At 44.7% G+C, this 20,490-nt stretch overlaps 1 protein-coding gene across 1 annotated transcript; it reads right to left on the bottom strand.

The window, feature by feature from the left end:
• Window positions 1-540: 540 nt before the first annotated feature.
• On the bottom strand, window positions 541-18,340 carry IL7R (interleukin 7 receptor). The gene is made up of 8 exons (XM_053408430.1): window positions 17,999-18,340; window positions 12,606-12,741; window positions 11,693-11,850; window positions 10,845-10,996; window positions 7,308-7,464; window positions 5,166-5,262; window positions 3,852-3,927; window positions 541-1,670 (listed from the first exon to the last, which is right to left on the bottom strand). The coding sequence occupies exons 1-8, from the start codon at window positions 18,090-18,092 to the stop codon at window positions 1,176-1,178; spliced, it is 1,365 nt and encodes a 454-aa protein (XP_053264405.1). The 5' UTR covers window positions 18,093-18,340; the 3' UTR covers window positions 541-1,175.
• Window positions 18,341-20,490: the final 2,150 nt, after the last annotated feature.

Genomic DNA, 20,490 nt, shown 5'->3' with positions numbered 1-20,490 from the left:
GGATTTTTGCAGCAAGGCTAAACCCCCCCCCCCGAGTGTGTACAAATCATTGGCAGCCTCTCCCACGGAAACCCCATTTTGACGAACGTGCTCTTGTGCAATTTTTCGGCTGTTTCTTCACAAAAGTCAATTGAGGTGGTGTCCTAAAAACTCCAAAGCGGTGCAATCCAGTATTCTGGAGGTGCAAACTTGCCTGGGTTTAATGAAATCTCTGCAAACATCCCAGTGTTTTGTACACATCAATGATTTTAGAATGCAGCCCTTATTCTGGCAAGTCTCCATTGAAAAAACTGACAAAGCACTATTGTAAGTACCTGTTCTTTCCAGAGCATTTTTACTGCATTGCTCAGAAGAAAATATTTTCAGTGACTCGTGTTTCCAGCAACAGGCAACTTGACCTTAGGGAAATAGCTAAATGCAGACATAAGAACACAATAAGACCTGCTGGATCAGGCCCTGTGGCCCATTGAATCCAATATCCTGTTCTGATGAGCCAACCAGGTGCCTGGGGGAAACCTGCAAGCATAACCTGAGCACAAGAACACTTTCCCCTCCTGGTATTCGGAAGCACTGCTGCCTAAGACTGGAGGCTAGGCTAAAATATAGGTTTTTCAGATCCCACCTGACCTATAGTACTTTTTCATTCAAGAGCTTTGAAGCAGGCGGTGGTTCTGCTGGTGCAGCTTCCCAGTGTTGCTACAATGATGAGAAAACCAGAACCTGTCCCTGACCCACGTCAATTACAAAGCTGAGCAGCAAACTTCAGAGCCAGGTCAGGGCAAGAGATGCCAGCATGGAAAACCAGGTCATGTAATTCAGCCTTGCAAACAAGTCCACAAAAGTTACTAGCCTGGAAAAAGGTTCGAGCCCACCCAGGGCAGGATTCCTGGATTGGATTAGATGACCCCGGGGTCCCTTCCAACTCTGCAATTCTATGATTCTGTGAAAAGTCGCTTGTTGATGGCTGACAGAAGCTGGACACTGAGGACAAGACTTATTTCCTCAAGCACCCCCCATGGATTCTATGCAGGGAGCACTCAACTGCACGGAATTCCGAGTCACCTATGGCTACCAGGCTGGTGGTTAACTTCAAGGCTGGTGTAATCTTCTCACTGATCTGGTCAATGCCCAAAAATGATACTTGGAGAGCCCAATCATGCCATGTGCCAGAACTGCTAGTTTTGAAAATTCCCCTTGTTTTCGAAAAAACTCGCCATTGTGACATAGGCCTCTTCTTTATTTGGAACTGTTACATCTGCGTAAGCTCGAAGACAGTTATCAGACTCAGGTCCAGGCAGGATAGCAGCGGGATGTGTAGAAGAACTGACATGGTTGAGGAGAGCATCACTACCGACATCTTGGTCGTCAACACCGCCTTTCTCGTATGGGTTGGCATTGATTAATGTGTCATCCTCAGGAGCGAGGAGTCTTCTGCCCACATGCTTATCCAGCGTCTCAACCGGCCACATTCCTTCATATGCCAGAGGCAGTTTCAGCCACCCATGGTTGATATGAACCAGGTTCTTTTGTTCCACTCCTTTCCCCATCTTTTCTGGAACATCAAAATCCCAGGCAAGCAGCAAACGTTCTGACTTGGCCCGAATGCTATCCACCTTATGGATGGCGACGTGTTCCAAACTCTCGGGACTGAAGAAGCTTACTTCGGAATTCTACCGGGATACGGGGATATTTCGTGTGACAGGGGAGGGGTGGGAAGTCAAAAAGAAAAATATAAGTGACTGTTATAGTTTTTTGTGATGTAAATTTGTTAAAACCTTTGAAAAATCTAATAAAAATTAATGTGAAAAAAGAGAGAATGTACTGCACCACTTCAGACTACAGGTGGAGAATGCTACTTCCAAATGTGAAAGCAAAACAAAACTGTGTGCAAATGGAAACTAACACCTCATGGCTCAGCGCTTTGACTGCTGTATGGATTTATAATTTGTTGGGAGTTTTTAACATGAAGGAGCAGGTCGTTCTACCAACTCAGCATTCTGCCTTCTGAGTCTATGGAATGAGTAGGCCTCTATGGACAGCAGGGCCGGATTTAGGTTTGATGAGGCCCTCAGCTACTGAAGGTAATGGGGCCCTTTATATGTCCAGCTGTCCTTTGTCAACAACAAATTGTCACTGATTTTTGTGTTGAACATCTGCTATATGGTAATTTATGGACCTAATAGGTATCTTTTTAAAATATATATATATATTTATTAGGAATTTCAACATAACAATTTATCAAAAACATGCCATCCTCATTTCACCCAACCTCCTCCCTAAAAGAAACTCCCCCTCCCCCCAGACTTCCCTCAGCTCCTCTCTCTGTTTTTTCAGCACGTGTTATTCTCTGCATATTATAAAATGGTAAAGATCCTTAATTTATCTATCTATATTTTACCCATAATAAATTTGTGTATGTTTATTCAAAACCTGCCAAGGAGTCCAGTTCATTTTGTTGGACCTAATAGGTATCTAAAGCCATTTGCACTCAACAAATAGGAGCCAACACAGCACAGCACCGTACAGCACAGCACAGCACAACACAACACAACACAACACAACACAACACAACACAGCACAGCACAACACAACACAACACAACACACCACACCACATTGTTGCTGTATGTAGGTTTTATTTTATTTGTTTTTTGTCTTGTATTTTGGAAATGTACATCCAGTTTTCCCCCCCTTAAAATTTTTTTGGGGCCCCCAAGAGATTGGGGCCCTAAGCTATAGCTTGTTTAGCTTATACGTAAATCCGGCACTGATGGGCTGCCTCAGGCAAGCTGTGTCCTCCCAGCCTGTTCAGAGATCGTAACACTGGCCCTCTTGGCAGATTTACTGCTTAGGGTAAACGAGACTACACTTTGAGCTCTCGGCATGCATTCCACTTAAACAGTTGAAATAAACAATAATCGTTTCTACTGAGAGAACTTCCCAAGTGCTGAGCGGTCCTCTAGTTCATCCTCAAAATGAACAAGCCATTATTCATTTTCTGTTTCCCACATTTTATGGATAGGAAATGAGGGCTGGGAGAGAGTGACAAAGAAGACCACCCACCCAGTTCAGGGTGAAAGAGCTTCGCAGGCGGTAAATTTCCTATGTGGGAAGTACCACAGCCTGAGAAACCACATGAAACCTCCTCCACTGGAAAGGTTTGTGAGCCACTTTCCTAGCCCTAACAGCTCTCCTTTATGGAATTGGAATAAGGGCATCATTACTGTGGCTGGGGAAAGGCAAGTCTGTTGACTGTGCTTCTTTCAGTTTCTCATTCTTACATTTCTGCATCAGTTTGCAACAACAAAAACCAACCCTTATGAAAATTCGTCAGCACGTCAGTATGCGTTTCTCCAAATACACACATCTTTTAATCCTATTTTGCTTAATATGCCTGGACTCCAGTCAGCCTCAATGCAGTGCTTATTGGAAGAGGGAGGCAGTGGAGAGACCAGAGAGTGCAGTGGTTGAACTAATCTGGCACTTCTGCCACCGCACTTCCACCACAGCTGACAGGAAGCCTACCCAGACATGTAATTTTATTATACATATCAGTTTTAAAACTGCAAATATTATCTACGTTTTGATATACTTCGGATCTACTTGTTTTTAAAGTTTGATTTTTTTCCCATCCATATTTTATATTGTTTTATGTAAATGGCTTGAAAGCTTTCATCAATTAAGAGGTATATGAATCTTTTTTTTTTTTTAAATATAGCCAATAAAGAAAAGGAAGAAAACTGATAATGGGAGAAAATCCGCCCCAACCCCCATCCTGCCACACAAAACTGCTAAGGACTTGATGGTACTAGTTTCTACTATCCTGCAATGAGAAGAGGCAAAAGCACCAACCTTTCTTAGTTTGTGGCAGAGTTTATCCAACGTTTTCTTGTGGTTAGGGAGGGTGGGCCACACAGCAGGCTTTATTCTGGAAAAAAGAAGAGATAACGCAATAAAGGAAGTGATGGCGAACATTCTTACAACATTGCTTGTGAATGAGCCATGAAGAACACCAACAGCCCTCCATGGAAATGTTGTTCCCAGCTTTCTAAATCCATAAAATTCTGTGGCAGTAGAACCTACTGGGAAGATCTTTTGGGCAGCTCCATTGGAGAGTTCCTTTTCCTCAGTGAGGAACATTGCAGGCCTAACCTCTTACTGAATATCTTAGTCTATACTGGATTCTACCGATGAAACTTTCAGATGTGGATGGAAAACCAAATGTCTACAATCCACTGGAGATATATTTTGAGCAAACTCATCCTGGCATGTCACTTTTAGGGATGTTGCACCAGACAGATTGGCGGTGGGTTCCGCTCATTAGACAGCCCCTGGGTTAAAAGTTGGGGATATTTTTGCCAGTGTAGGCTCCCTTGTACCAGTGAAATCCTGGTTATGCCATATCCCAAACCCCTTGTGCATTGCACAGTTAGTGGTTGGACCATCTGTGGAAGTTCTTCCACACAAACAGGCCAGCAGTCAACTGCCAACCCCCAACTGCTTGCTGTGATTTGTCCACCCGTACTAGTATAGGAAGGGATGCGGATGGCGCTGTGAGTTAAACCACAGAGCCTAGGACTTGCCGATCAGAAGGTCGGCAGTTCAAATCCCCGCGACAGGGTGAGCTCCTGTTGCTCGGTCCCAGCTCCTGCCAACCTAGCAGTTCGAAAGCACGTCAAAGTGCAAGTAGATAAATAGGTACCGCTCCAGCGGGGAAGGTAAACGGCGCTTCTGTGTGCTGCTCTGGTTCGCCAGAAGCGGCTTAGTCATGCTGGCCACATGACCCGGAAGCTGTACGCTGGCTCCCTCGGCCAATAAAGCGAGATGAGTGCACAACCCCAGAGTCGGTCACGACTGGACCTAATGGTCAGGGGTCCCTTTACCTTTACCCTTACTAGTATAGGAATTGAGAGCCGGTGCACAAGACCAGCTCCCCATGATAACACATCTCTTTTGAGAAGCACCTCTCATTACATTTCTGGGTTTGCAGGTACTGTAGCTACAATGAACTTCATGTCTGAAACAGCCGTTAGTTTGTATTGACTCCATGTTTTTCTGCTTTTTGCCACATTCTCATTCACAACATTAAGGTTTGCATGGGAGGAAATTCCAGAAGTGAATTGTGTTCTTAGGACCACTCTTTTGATGAAGAGTGTTTAGGATTACCTGTTTTTCCAAAGTATTGGGATCAGAGCGATCACAGCGAAGAGCGCAAAGAAGCATAAAATGGATGCAGTCACTGCTCTAATGTTGCTATTATAATCTGAGGAAACAAAAACCAAACAGGCTTATAGACGATGATCATGATGACTGAGGACCAAACTAGATATGACACTGAACATGTATGCCAAGGATGTGTGTTTTGAACCAGAACTTATTGCAGGCAACATTACTTCCTGTGCTACCAGCTCTCAGCAGCCAGGCTAGGCCTATAGGGACAAAGGAACTCTCTAGGCTACTGCCACAGCTTAAGTACTGCCAGCTGACATCACATTAGGTGCTATAAAATCTTTCCCTCCCAGATAGTTCCTCAGCTGCCCTCCATACCTGTCCAGTGCCAGACCTCCAACCTGTTCATGTCCTGCCTCAGGTCCTCACTTTATCTAGGCTGAAATAAGACCTCCGTTGTGACCTGTTGCTCTGCTCCTTGGTAGAGCATGAGATTCTTAATCTCAGGTTTGTGGGTTGGAGCCCCAAGTTGGACAAAATATACCTGCATTGCAGGAGTTTGGACTAGATGCCTCTTGCTGCCCCTACGATTCTGCTAGGCCCCAGGCCTAACAATAGAATGTCCCTATTTTCTGAGGTATGTTGGATGTATGTTCAATACTTCATCACCAATCCAATGGTTTTGCCTTTGAAACAGAAACTGCAGGAGGGATCAGGTACCATGCCATTTCCCCACAAAAAATTGCCCCCTAGAGCTACTCATCTCTGAGGAGAAACTGTGAGAGAATTGTGGTGTGACATGTCACACTCAATTGCCCCGGCTTTCTACATTCAAGAATAAATCCATATCAGGCACATTCTTGCTCAGGTGCTAATGCTTAAAGCCTTTTGTCTTGATCCAGTGCGACCGCCATTTTGTTGAGGGAGTCTAATGGACCGCATGGCCAGCCGTCCCATTAGCCACAAGGAGACCATGGTCTCAGGTAGTAGATCTTAGTCAATCTCCGCCAGTGTCTCTACCCACCTACGTTCAGGACTGTCCCATTTTGCCTTGCTGACCTGTTTACCAGGATGGGGGATCAAGGCGTTGGGGAGGTTGGTGCAGTGCAGATGCCAGCCTGAGGATGTTGTATTAGCTCCACCACATTTTTTAGGTGCCAGGCCAAAAAATGTTCCTCTTCTCCCATGCCTTTGGCTAATTAAACAATCTGTGGACTTTTAAACTGTTGGGGTAGGGGTTATTGGATGCTCAGCAACTAGTATTCAGAGGGTGGGAGAACATGGCTACTAGGACCACCGATAGCTTTATCGTCCATGATTTTGTCTAAGCCCCTGAGGTATAGAGATCAGTGATAATTTATGCAACAAGGCTCCCCCCCCCCCGGTCTCAAGCTCCAATCAGAATTTTACGAACTGAATGGCAATGAAGCTCTTTACTGGATGTGTCGTTACATTTAACATATAGAATCATAGAATCATAGAGTTGGAAGAGACCACAAGGGCCATCGAGTCCAACCCCCTGCCAAGCAGGAAACACCATCAGAGCACTCCTGACATATGGTTGTCAAGCCTCTGCTTAAAGACCTCCAAAGAAGGCGACTCCACCACACTCCTTGGCAGCAAATTCCACTGTCGGACAGCTCTTACTGTCAGGAAGTTCTTCCTAATGTTAAGGTGGAATCTTCTTTCTTGTAGTTTGGATCTATTGCTCCGTGTCCGCTTCTCTGGAGCAGCAGAAAACAACCTTTCTCCCTCCTCTATGTGACATCCTTTTATATATTGGAACATGGCTATCATATCACCCCTTAACCTCCTCTTCTCCAGGCTAAACATGCCCAGCTCCCTTAGCCGTTCCTCATAAGGCATCGTTTCTAGGCCTTTGACCATTTTGGTTGCCCTCCTCTGGACACGTTCCAGTTTGTCAGTGTCTTTCTTGAACTGTGGTGCCCAGAACTGGACACAGTACTCCAGGTGAGGTCTGACCAGAGCAGAATACAGTGGCACTATTACTTCCCTTGATCTAGATGCTATACTCCTATTGATGCAGCCCAGAATTGCATTGGCTTTTTTATATATTTGTAATGAGATACTTACACATGATGCACTTTGGTTTGCAGTGAAGCAAAAGTCTGTACTTACTTTTTGCTGCAGTTTCGAAGGATTTCGAAGAGCTCCATTCACTCCACGTGCCCTTGTAATATTTGCCATTGGGCTTTGACCGGGCTTTCATCTCATATGTTCCCAGCTCAAATTCCTTTGCCAGAAATTTTAATGACAGGAATTCGGTCTGTCTGGACTAAAAAGGGGGAATAAATTTTTGCTTATCAAAAAGTCAGGAAACAAAAATCGCTTTGAGAACCAGTAGGTTTCCAATCTTTTGCACATAGTGAAAAGACTCTCCTCCCTGAAAGAGAGGGGAGTGGTTGTGGGCGGGAGCCCGAGCACCGCCCAGCAGGGGGCGTTGCCCCCTGCCTCCAGCTCACCTGGCTGGCGCTCACGCCCCCCCGATGGCCACCCAACCAGGTGCCGTGGAGGGGGCGTGTTCAGCAGCCTTTTGCTGCAGTGCCAGCCTCTCCCTGGCCTCATTCCTCATCGTCGTCCTTAGCTTCCTGCCTAAGAGAAGCCTTCTGGCAGTGGGAACAACAGCCCATTCCAAAGCTGTTTTATTGGAATCCAGATTATAGGTACGGGTGGAAGAGAATTTGATTTGGTCCCCGTATTTATGTGAGCTGACCCCACATCCTGTGTGAGAGAGTGGCTGAGAAAGCGTGGGCTACACCAGCCCTGCAAAGTACCTCTGTATTGTTCTACCCATATTATTGAAGGGAATGTGGCCTTGTATGTTTTGTTTTTTTAGAGAAATGCAATGGGGAAAGGGCTGTGAAGTTGGTTGTAGCAGCAGTGCAATGAATGAAGGCCTGGAGGACATGAAGGGAGCCAGGGAAATAATTCAAGGCTTCAGCGGTGAATCAGAAGACATTGTTTGGATGCCAGCTCCACCCGTAGATAGAGCACAGGTCTACCGTCTGAGAACCAACAGAGGGACAGACCTGGAATACAAATTTCACAAGGCTTGTTCTAACCAGGCCTTGGCACTGCTCAGTCACAAATAAGTGCTCTGGCGTTCAGTGAATGTGTTTAATGTCATAGATTTAGAAGCCTTGACTGGAGGGATTTAAGTGGTCCAGTGTATGCTTAAGCAATAGTTAAACTGTAGTTGATTTCAATTTTCAAATCTGTAGCCCTTCTATGTAATAGCCTCTTTCCCTGATGCTTTAATTCATATTGTTTCACACTCCCATATAATTGTATCCTAATCCCACCCCACCCTGATTACACCATCCCTTGTATTTTCCCTTCCCCACAATTAATTTATGTATACAGTGGTACCTCGGGTTAAGTACTTAATTCGTTCCGGAGGTCCGTTCTTAACCTGAAGCACCACTTTAGCTAATGGGGCCTTCTGCTGCTGCCGTGCTGCTGGAACACGATTTCTGTTCTTATCCTGAAGCAAAGTTCTTAACCTGAAGCACTATTTCTGAGTTAGCGGAGTCTGTAACCTGAATAATAATAATAATAATAATAATAATAATTTATTATTTGTACCCCGCCCATCTGGCTGGGTTTCCCCAGCCACTCTGGGCGGCTTCCATAGAAACCAAAAATACACTAAAATATCACAGATTAAAAACTTCCCTGAACAGGGCTGCCTTAAGATGTCTTCTGAATGTCAGGTAGTTATTTATCGCTTTGACATCTGATGGGAGGGCGTTCCACAGGGCAGGCGCCACTACCGAGAAGGCCCTCTGCCTGGTTCCCTGTAGCTTTGCTTCTCGCAATGAGGGAACCGCCAGAAGGCCCTCGGCGCTGGACCTCAGCATCCGGGCAGAACGATGGGGGTGGAGACGCTCCTTCAGGTATACTGGGCCGAGGCCGTTTAGGGCTTTAAAGGTCAACACCAGCACTTTGAATTGTGCTCGGAAACGTACTGGGAGCCAATGTAGGTCTTTCAAGACCGGTGTTATATGGTCTCGGCGGCCGCCCCCAGTCACCAGTCTAGCTGCCGCATTCTGGATTAGTTGTAGTTTCCGAGTCACCTTCAAAGGTAGCCCCACGTAGAGCGCATTGCAGTAGTCCAAGCGGGAGATAACCAGAGCATGCACCACTCTGGCGAGACAGTCCGCGGGCAGGTAGGGTCTCAGCCTGCGTACCAGGTGGAGTTGGTAGACAGCTGCCCTGGACACAGAATTGACCTGCGCCTCCATGGACAGCTGTGAGTCCAAAATGACTCCCAGGCTGCGCACCTGGTCCTTCAGGGGCACAGTTACCCCATTCAGGACCAGGGAGTCCTCCACACCAGCCCGCCCCCTGTCCCCCAAAAACAGTACTTCTGTCTTGTCAGGATTCAACCTCAATCCATTAGCCGCCATCCATCCTCCAACTGCCTCCAGGCACTCACACAGGACCTTCACCGCCTTCACTGGTTCTGATTTGAAAGAGAGGTAGAGCTGGGTATCATCTGCATATTGATGGACACCCAGTCCAAACCCCCTGATGATCTCTCCCAGTGGCTTCATATAGATGTTAAAAAGCATGGGGGAGAGGACGGAACCCTGAGGCACCCCGCAAGTGAGGGCCCAGGGGTCTGAACACTCATCCCCCACCACCACTTTCTGAACACGGCCCAGGAGGAAGGAGCGAAACCACTGCATAACAGTGCCCCCAGCTCCCAGCCCCTCTAGACGGTCCAGAAGGATGTTATGGTCGATTGTATCAAAGGCCGCTGAGAGATCCAGCAGAACCAGGAAACAACTCTCACCTTTGTCCCTAGCTCGCCGGAGATCATCAACCAGCGCGACCAAGGCAGTTTCAGTCCCATGATGAGGCCTGAATCCTGATTGGAAGGGATCCAAATGGTCCGCATCCTCCAGGCGTGCCTGGAGTTGTTCAGCAACCACGCGCTCAATCACCTTGCCCAAGAATGGAAGATTTGAGCGTATATAACCCGAGGTACCACTGTAAAGTACTTCTGATTTTCCTTTAATATCATTTGTGGGTTAGGCTTACACCTCTCATAAGCTGAAATACATTTACTGGTTTTCTCCTAGTGTATGCTAAATAATTTTTCCAAATTGATTTCAGCCATTGCTACTACCTGCTTACAACTTCCTAACCTATGGGGTTAAATTAAGGAGCCCACTTTGTACATAAATTAGTCCACTGTGGCTATATAAGGCAGTGGATATTTTTCACAGGTTACATCCAGAGCACACCCACAATCCTATAAACACATAGGGCTAAGGTTCATTGAATTAAATAGGACTTACTCCTGAGCAGTTATACATAATTATCACCATCATCATCATCATCATCATCATCATCATCATTTATTTATCTATTTGTACCCTGCCCTCCCCGGCCGGAGCCAGAGGATTGCATTGCAATTTAGCCACTTTTTTTATTCATTGACAACAATTTGAAAAATTAGCCATGATGACTAACTCCAATCTTGTTCATTATAATGGGAAAAAAGTGCAACTAACTTTATCTGGATCTAACTGCATGTAGCTTTCAACTAAAAGACAGATCTCAAATATTATCTTTTTTTGACACATACAGAACTGAAAATGGAAAGAGCACACTTATGGTCAATTAAAATGACACATTCTTACTCACAGTCCAGTGTTTGTTTTGCTGCCGGTATGCTAGTTCATGCGTTAGATGTCCATCAAGATACCATCCACTGTTTGGAGTTGAAAAATTAACGAAATACTCATCTGCCTCTTCTTCGTAGATAATTCCTAAGTCAAATGGTGTTTCGGGTTTAACTGTAAATGAGAACATAGAAATCTAAAAAGAATTCCGGTATGGAGGCAGACTGAGAAAGCTCTCTAGTAAGCAGACTTGTTGGAAGATGAAGGTCTTCAGTTGGCACCAAAAAGACAACAGAGATGGCGCCTGTCTAATGTTTAATGGGACAGAATTCCAAAGGGCACGTACCACAACATTAAAGGCCTGTTTCCTATATTGTACAGAACGGACCTCCTGATAAGATGGCATTTGCAGGAGGTCCTCACCTGAGGAGTGTTAGTGATCAGTAGGGTGTATGAGGCACGTGGCACTTGTTGGATATTCTCTCTGTGTGAAAGACAATAATTTGTTCCAGAAACAGAGAAGAAAAAAGAAATAGTTTCAAGAAGCAGCAGAAGACGGAGATTGTTTTGTCTATGCAAGGACATTTTATGTGGGAGCTGTTCTTTGGACATGTGCAGTGTGACAGAAAGTACCAATAACAATGGTTCTGTGTCATTTGTTGTAACTTGTTGTGAGTCTCTTACTTGCGCCTTGCAGTGAGAGAAACAGAGCATAATGTGTCTTGATTTCAGTACGGCTTTTGACAAAGTCCCCCATGCTATTCTTGTGAAGACGCTGGTCAAGTGTGGGCTTGGAAGAGGTAACTGTTAGGTATAGAAATGACAAACAAGTCTGAGTCATGCACATGATAACATTGGGAAGGAGCTCACTGATATCTCTTGCTTCCAAGGTATGGCATTCTACACATTGCTGTATCATCGTCACGCTCAAGCAAACTTCCACGGGTCTAAGGAGTTCAGCATTTGCCAAAGGACATTTGCCTTGCAGCTGGCTCTCCATTAAGCATCTGGAGGTTTTTCCCCCATACCTGTGAAGGATATTAGGGCTGAAATGAAATAGTTGAAGCTTTCAAACACTATGAAAACATAGCAATTTATGACTCTGTTTTTGGACACTGACAATCAACCTAACGGTCCTAAATATACAGAATAGGAGAGGATTTTAGCACACTCCTTGAACCACAGTGTTGGATGTGGTGTTGGGGAATCTCTTGTTTAGGTGGTTGTCAGTGGCGTTAGAGCAAGCTAAGGCCCAGGGCCCGGATATGGCCCAATTGCCTTCTAAATCCAGCCTGCGGACAGTCCGGGAACCAGTGTATTTTTACATGAGTAGAACATGTGCATTTATTTAAAATGCATCTCTGGGTTATTTGTGGGGCATAGGAATTCGTTCATCCCCGCCAAATATAGTCCAGCCCCCCACAAGGTCTGAGGGACAGCAAACTGGCCCCCTGCTGAAAAGGTTTGCTGATCCCTGTGTTAGAGGATATTTCTCAACACTTTTAAATTTCCTTTAAAATGTAAAAATCCCCCTGGAGGGTCATGTTGCCCCCCCCCAAAAAGAGGACATGTCCAGGATTTCCCAGACGTATGGCAACACTGCTTCAATTATTATTGCACATCCTTGCAGTAGCATCTAATGCTGGATTAATTCTCCTTGATGAACTGTCAAGATCAAGAAATTCTAAGAAGGTCCACTGGAACACTGAACTATTAAGATAATTTGATTCAGGAATTATTACAAAAAAGTAATCACATTTTAATGCACTGGAAAGCTTCTTACAGAGTAAACTGAGCATTAGCCTCACTCAGGTTCATCCCAGTCTTCGTGATGTTGCAAAGCAAGATATTTGTTTGGATCGCTGGAATTCGAACGACACACGTGAAGTCCATGTCCATTTCACTTTCTGCACAGCTGCCTGAGGAGAGAAGACTATAAAAGTAATGCTGCGGACTGCAGTCTGACAAGTTGTAAGTACTTCTTAAGGAATGCACTCTGATAATATACTGTTAATATTTTAGTTTTTGAGTTCAGCCTCCCCCTCCCCCTTCTGTTTGCATTCTCTGATGGTCCATGGTTCCATTTTGTATTTACCTTCTTATATATGGTGGTGGTGGGAAGCTGAGAAATATCCCTTGAGATTGCAGGGGGCCAAGGTTGCCCTCTGACCAGATTGCCTGAATCTTGGCAGAATCACATGTTTCCCTTGAGCCTTTGCTGAGCTAACATGAAATCTTGTGTGCCGGCATCTGTGCTTAACCCTTCCCAGCCCCGCCAAATCCCATGGTATGGGGCGGCGGGAGGGGAGGGTGTTGTTAGCATCCAGCATAGGCACACAGCTGGAGATGGGGATGAAATCCAGCTCAGTTCACATTTAAAGACAAGTCTACCCAATTCACTCTTTCTGCAGTCCTATCTCTTCTTAAATTTTTGTACTCTTTTTTTAAAAAAAGTGTGGGAAATGCGTATTTTAATAAGTACATAAATGCAAAGTTTACTGCTTGCTTGCTGGAAAGGGGCTAGGCTGGGAGGTGGTGTGGATAGCTGCTTATGCACTGCCAAGAAAAAATAAAAAAGGGCCAAGGCACTAATGTGCATTTAATTTGCATGTGCTAATTTGTAGGTATAAACACTAATTTATAAAAATAATATAATTTATATCATGGGGGACTTTGTCAAAAGCCGCACTGAAATCAAGACACATTATGCCCACAGCATTCCTCTGATCCACCAAACTTGTAACTCTAACAATAAAGAAATGAGATTTGTCTGGCATGACTCATTCAGATATGGTAACTCTAAGCCTAGTGATTCAAAGCAAATCTTTCTGAAGATTCTAAGGAATACAATACATCTTACCCTAGTGGGGGAAACTGGGTGCTTCCTCTGTCTGCTTGCCACCCCTGGGGCTAATTTCAAGGTGCCTCCTGTTCTCGCTTCTTATGCTTCTTTATGTTCAAACCAGACTTGGACTGGACAGCCCTTCAGGTAAATCTAAATCCCATGATAGTCCTTCAGCTAAAGGACAATCCTCTGTTACAGCCTACCTTTGTGCCCTCCAGATGTTCTGGACTGCAATTTCCATCATCTCCAGTCAGCATGGCCGATTGCTACGGATGATGGGAATTGTAGTCTAAAACATCTGGAGGGCACCAGCTTTTGGTAGGATGTGGGGTGCATGGCCACTTCTCTCTTAGTCAACGTGTTCCCTCTAGAAGAGGCACTTGAGAGTAGCAAGGGAACTTTCAACAACAGATCTTTTTTCAATGACTCATTGTCATTGCATTACACCTTTCGTTTGCATGTTTCCTAGAATGATTGCACAGCACTGTTGATCATCTTTTAATTCACAGCATTAAGAAGTTCAGCACCACATGGTAAAGACATGTGAGAGGTGTTAGGAGAAGCCGCTTACGCATGGCTGGAAGGTAGGTTTTTGTGGACACTTCGCTCACTTTGCTCGAAACCTTCAATGCTAACTCATGCGAATTTCCGGCAAAGTTTGCTCAATTGTTTTTTCAATAATAGGTTGTTTTATGGTTTCCTATGCAGCAGAACTGTTTTTAGGATCCACAGGTGACTTGATGTACAAGGCTGTCATATGTAGATAGAAACATTTATACCATAGTTTAAGTGAGAAGCACATCCCCATTCTGATGCTGACAACCATTATTGTATTTACATTCTGCCCTTTTGCCAGACATGGACTGAAGACAGCTTTCAAAAATTAAAACAATATGGATGAAATACAAAACGCAATTCAGCTATTATAGAATTAAAAGAGTATAAAACTGTTTTATATAGAATTAAAATTATAGAGAATTAAAACAGTATAAAAACTAATTTATTAAACTACAGATTGTAAACACAGTGCAGCGCGGTTAAAGCCCCTTTCCTTAAAAAATCCTAAATACATATTCCAAAAATAAAATGATGCTACCTCCTTTCATTAAAGGCCGTTCTCATCACCTCTGTCTACTTATTGACCATGCTGGCTGGGAATGATAGGAGATGAACATCTGGAGAGCCACAGGTTCCCTACCTCTAATTTAATTTGAAAGCTTTGAGAAAGGGGTGTAGCACCTGAGGCCCTTCAGATGTGGTTTGGCTACACTTCCCATCATCCCTGACCATTGGCTAAGCCAGGCCTCCTCAACCTTGGCCCTCCAGATGTTTAGAGACTACAATTCCCATCATCCCTCACCACTGGTACTGCTAGCTAGGGATCATGGGAGCTGTAGGCCAAAAACATCTGGAGGGCCGAGGTTGAGAAAGCCTGGGCTAAGCTGTCCAGGGCTGAAGAGATCTGTAGTCTGATGGGACTTTGGCTCCCACAGGGTCCCCACCTCTGGATAGGTGCTATGGTGACCAGATGCAGAAGGGGACTGGGATCCTCAGAGGAAGGTGGTATTTTGGCAGAAGCAGCATGGTAAGCAGGTCCCAGGTTATGACAGTGGCATTGCTTGTTAAAAGGAAGCAGGTAAGACCTCAGCCAGAGAGGTCCCTTGAGAGCTGCAGCCAGCGGGAATGGGAGAGAAAGTTGATTTTGATTGCATTTGAATGAGAAATAACTTAATTTGGACTTCTAGAACCAATAGGTGAACCAAAACACAAATATCCTTTGAAAGTCACACTTCCTTGAATTTTTCAAAGCTGATCTTCAACCAATATGCACAAAAGTGCACGTAGTAAGAAAATGTGAGCATTAAAATGCATATATTTGATAAAAATGTGCATACAGGTCATATATTATTTTAAAATGCACTATATTAGGTAAAACTGCTTGCACAAAGTTGTGTCAAAACTGCATAGAAAAATGTGTTCATCAGGAGCACTAAAATGCTGTTGAATTTTCATGAGGATTTTTTAAAAAGCAATGATGACAAATAATTGACAAATTTCTTCGGGGATGTGGAGAAATCAATTTTAGAAAGGAAAAATTAGAAACAGGGCAATATCGAAGCGGATAGATTCATCCACCCATATCTGGTATACACAACACCAGGCTAGATCAGCCTATAGTCTGACCTGGGAGCAACCTGCATTGCTTGTAAATTGTACACTTCATGACAAATCAAGGGCAACTCACCAGTTGCAGCATAGCATGACACACAAGAAAAGGAGGATTTGGCATTTCAGACCAAGCGTACCAGGACCAATAGACTTAGCAAGGGATCAGAACATCTGCACCTCCTTGGGCCAAATTGGACACGATGTCCATCTGAATTGGGCCTAGAGTTTGCCACCTACTTAGCTGCCCTTATGATGTAAAACAACAAATAGTTGGTGTGGGGCCAAGATGGATTGGGACAACAGAGGTGGGCGGGAAAGAGATTCAAGGAGGGTTGGGGAACTTGCGTCCCTCCAGTTGGCATTATGGCTGGGGCTAATGGCAGCTGGGGTCCAATGACATTTGGTGAGCCAGAGGATCCCCATCCCCAAGTTAAGCCTCCATTTCCACACCCAGTCCAGCTCAGACTCCCCTGCACCATCTATTTTCTTGCAAAATAAATAAATAAGCATAATGGCAATTTTTTTTTTTTGAAACACCACATCTAGTTTGGCCCTTTGATATAACTATCATAGATACAAGGAGATCTGTACTCATTTGCCCCTGGTTAAAAAGCAGAGACATCACCTTGCCAACAAAGGTCCATATAGTTAAAGCTATGGTTTTCCCAGTAGTGATGTATGGAAGTGAGAGCTGGACCATAAAGAAGGCTGATCGCCAAAGAATTGATGCTTTTGAATTATGGTGCTGGAGGAGACTCTTGAGAGTCCCATGGACTGCAAGAAGATCAAACCTATCCATTCTTAAGGAAATCAGCCCTGAGTGCTCACTGGAAGGACAGATCCTGAAGCTGAGGCTCCAATACTTTGGCCACCACATGAGAAGAGAAGGCTCCCTGGAAAAGACCCTGATGTTGGGAAAGATGGAGGGCACAAGGAGAAGGGGACAACAGAGGACAAGATGGTTGGATAGTGTTCTCGAAGCTACCAGCATGAGTTTGACCAAACTGCAGGAGGCAGTGGAAGACAGAAGTGCCTGGCGTGCTCTGGTCCAGGGGGTCACGAAGAGTCGGACACGACTAAACGACTAAACAACAACAGTCTTAACAAGGATGACATGAATTCAGGTTATCAAGGAGGTTAAATAACGTCATGGGAATTTTGGCTGCCACTAATTCTTTCCTGTGGCCCTCCAGAATCCCATCACCCCTGAGCCTTGGCCATGTTGGCTGGAGCTGATGGGAGCTCAAGTCCAATTAAACCTGTGAGGCTGCAGGTTCCTGACTCTTTAGAAAGGTTGGTCTGACTAGGCAGCTTTTCAGCTAGAAGGCTGGAGCTTTCTATGAATGCTCATTCATGAAGTGCTGAACTCTGGTCTTTTCTGGCAGAACTCCAGGGTAAAACAAGTACCAGAAGGCTTGTTCACAGTTTACACTGAACACAAATGTCTCTACACATGTACCACTGTTTGGGTAAAAGTGTGCCCATGTTTATTAGCACAGCATGACTTTTGTGCTGAGATTGTATATTTGCTGAATGTCAGTGTGTGAACACCCCAAAAGTTATACTGTCAAGGAGGGGAAAAAACCTGTGTGCCCTATTTGTTGGGGATTAGAGGGTTTTGCCCCAAATCTGACCACTCTGTGGCAACTTGGCATAGCCAAATATACCATTGGCAGGGCTCCCCCAACTGGAACTCACAGGAACTCAGTTCCGGCACCTCTCAGGTGGGTACCATTGGCATTATAAAGATAACAAGGGAGGCGTTCATGGTGAGTTCCGACACCTCTTTTTCTAGAAAAAATAGCACCGACCATTGGGATAACTTACAGCTTAAGATACAAAATTCGTTAATGGTTACATTTTAGGTGACTGGATTCCTTTCCTTCCCAGAAAAAAACCAGTGGGGTGGAAGTCCAGGCCCCACCAACTAGAATGAGCAGGGGGGCCACCAAGTGGGGCAGGAATGGCATACTAGAGTGAAGTCATACACACAACCTTCTAGAGTAGGGATGGAGGAAGTAATCCAGTTCCATCCACATTTAAAGGTGAACCCACCGAATTCACAGTTTCCAGAGCAACATGGAAACTGAAACACCGCCATCCTCTGAATTTTGAATTTCGGAATTATTCTGTGCTTTAGAGAAAAGCATGAGATGACTCACCAGATCCTGAATAGTCTTCCAGGTCACTTTCAGCAGCAACGGCAGGAAGAAGAATGAAGAAGAAAGCACACAGCGCCGGGCTTGCAACGGCCATCCTGACTTCACATTCTTCTCTCCCCTGTTTCTGTGAAAGAGAGACAAAGGCGGAGAAACAGCTTTGCTTGCTATTTTATATCCTCGCTCTTAGAGAGAAGCCTTTGATAAGGCAAACCACAGGCAGGGGGAAACATAAACACAGAGACAAGTGGGCACAGAGCGAAACAGGAAACCAAGGAGTGTGTTCTTGTAGAGGGAAATCAGATGAAAAGATACCACCACAGTCTACAGATTCACGCCCGTAGTTTTAGCATCACCTCCTGGTTCTGCACTAGAGGCAGATCATAAATTCCTTTTTTTTAATGATATTTATTAAGATCTTTCCATTATAATACATCAAAAAACAAAAAACAAAAAAACAAAACAAATTTTTTAAAAAACACATAAAATTCAAAGTCCTTGTTTTCAATGACATATTTCCCTGACTTCCCCACACCTCCCCCTCTTGTATTCCAGTTCAAATTGTTGGTTCAACAAGTTCTTGTCCCCAATTTTTAACCTTTTTATATTTCATTCATTTTAGAAAAACCAATTTTAACTTATAAACATCAATAATTATACATCATAAATCATAAATTCCAGGGTCAGGACAGGAGCGGAGCTAAGTTCTGCAGCATAGGCCAATGGATGCACTGGCAAATAAATAAATAAATAGTTGCATTTAAAGGTGCATTTAAGGGGTAATTCTGTTGATTTTATTTTTTTTTAACACCCACATTTGCTTAGCCTTCTGTAACTTTCCAAAATCACAGCTGCTGTGTTGCTTTTGGTTTGTGTTTATGAAACCATGACAAATATTGCTGCATAAGCAAAGCAGTTTCTCCCACTTGAACGCTCCTGTCCTCTGGTAATTCATTGCCCAACTGCATTGATCTCTTAAGAAAGAAAGTTTAAATAGGAATAAAAAAAGGTGGTCCACAGACGGAAAGAACATCAACAGAATCCTCAGAAACCAGACCAATATTCTTCTTTCATTTTTTTTAGTTCTGGTCTTGGAGTTATATAATTAATAATAATAAATAAATAACAAAGAAAGAAAGAAACAAAATATTATTATTTATACCTTGCCCACTCTGGGCAGCTCCCAACAAAATTTTAAAAATATATGATAAAACATCAAACATTAAAAACTTCCCTAAGCAGGGCTGCCTTCAGATGTCTTCTAAAAGTCAGAGTGTTCTTTATTTCCTTGACATCTAGTGGGAGGGTATTCCCCAGGGCGGTCGCCACTACTGAGAAGGCTCTCTGCCTGGTTCCCTGTAACTTCACTTCTTGCAGTGAGGGAACCACCAGAAGGCCCTTGGAGCTGGACCTCAGTGTCTGGGCTGAACGATGGGGGTGGAGATGCTTCTGCAGGTATACTGGGTCAAGGCTGTTTAGGGCTTTAAAGGTCAGCACCAACACTTTGAATTGTGCTTGGAAACGTATAGGGAGCCAATGTAGGTCTTTCAGGACCGGTGTTATGTGGTCTCAGCGGCCGCTCCCAATCACCAGTCTAGCTGCCGCATTCTGGATTAATTGCAGTTTCTGAGTCACCTTCAAAGGGAGACTAACATAGAGCACATTGCAGTAGTCCAAGCGGGAGATAACTAGAGCATGCACCACTCGGGCAAGACAGTCTGTGGGCAGGTAGGGTCTCAGCCTGCATCTGAGATGGAGCTGGTAGACAGCCGCCCTGGACACAGAATTGACCTGCACCTCCATGGACAGCTGTGAGTCCAAAATGACTCCCAGGCTGCGCACCTGGTACGTCAGGGGCAGAGTTACCACCTTTGGGACCAGGAAGTCCTCCACACTCGCCCGCCCCCTGTCCCCCAAAACAGTACTTCTGTCTTGTCAGGATTTAACCTCAAACTGTTAACTGCCATCCATCCTTCAACTGCCTCCAGACACTCACACAGGACCTTCACCGCCTTCACTGGTTCTGATTTAAGAGAAAGGTAGAGCTGGGTGTCATCTGCATACTAATGAACACTCAGCCCAAACCCACTGATGATCTCTCCCAGCAGCTTCATATAGATATTTAAAAGCATAAGAGAGAGGACAGAACCCTGAGGCACCCCACAAGTGAGAGCCCCATCCCTCAACACCATTTTCTAGACATGGCCCCTTAAGAACAGAATGCAAACTATACAATAAACCAGGGGTCAGCAACCAAAGGCCCATGTGCCACAAGCAGCCCACGGGGGTCATTTAACAGGCCCATGAGGTGCCCCCCCTGAACTGAACTGCCTGCTCAGTGAGTCCCCACGCGCTGCACTAAACTGGCACAGCACGGTGCAGGGACTCGCTTCGGTGGTGCTGGAATCGCGTCTGTGCATGCACAATGCCAAAAATCGTGTTTACGCATGCACAGACGCAGGAAATCACATCTGCATAGACACAGATGCCGTAAA

The sequence above is a fragment of the Podarcis raffonei genome, chromosome 11 (genome assembly GCF_027172205.1).
Source record: "Podarcis raffonei isolate rPodRaf1 chromosome 11, rPodRaf1.pri, whole genome shotgun sequence".
NCBI lineage: Eukaryota > Metazoa > Chordata > Lepidosauria > Squamata > Lacertidae > Podarcis > Podarcis raffonei.
The sequence above is the reverse complement of the archived record's forward strand: the minus strand, read 5'-3'. Positions and strand labels throughout refer to the sequence as shown.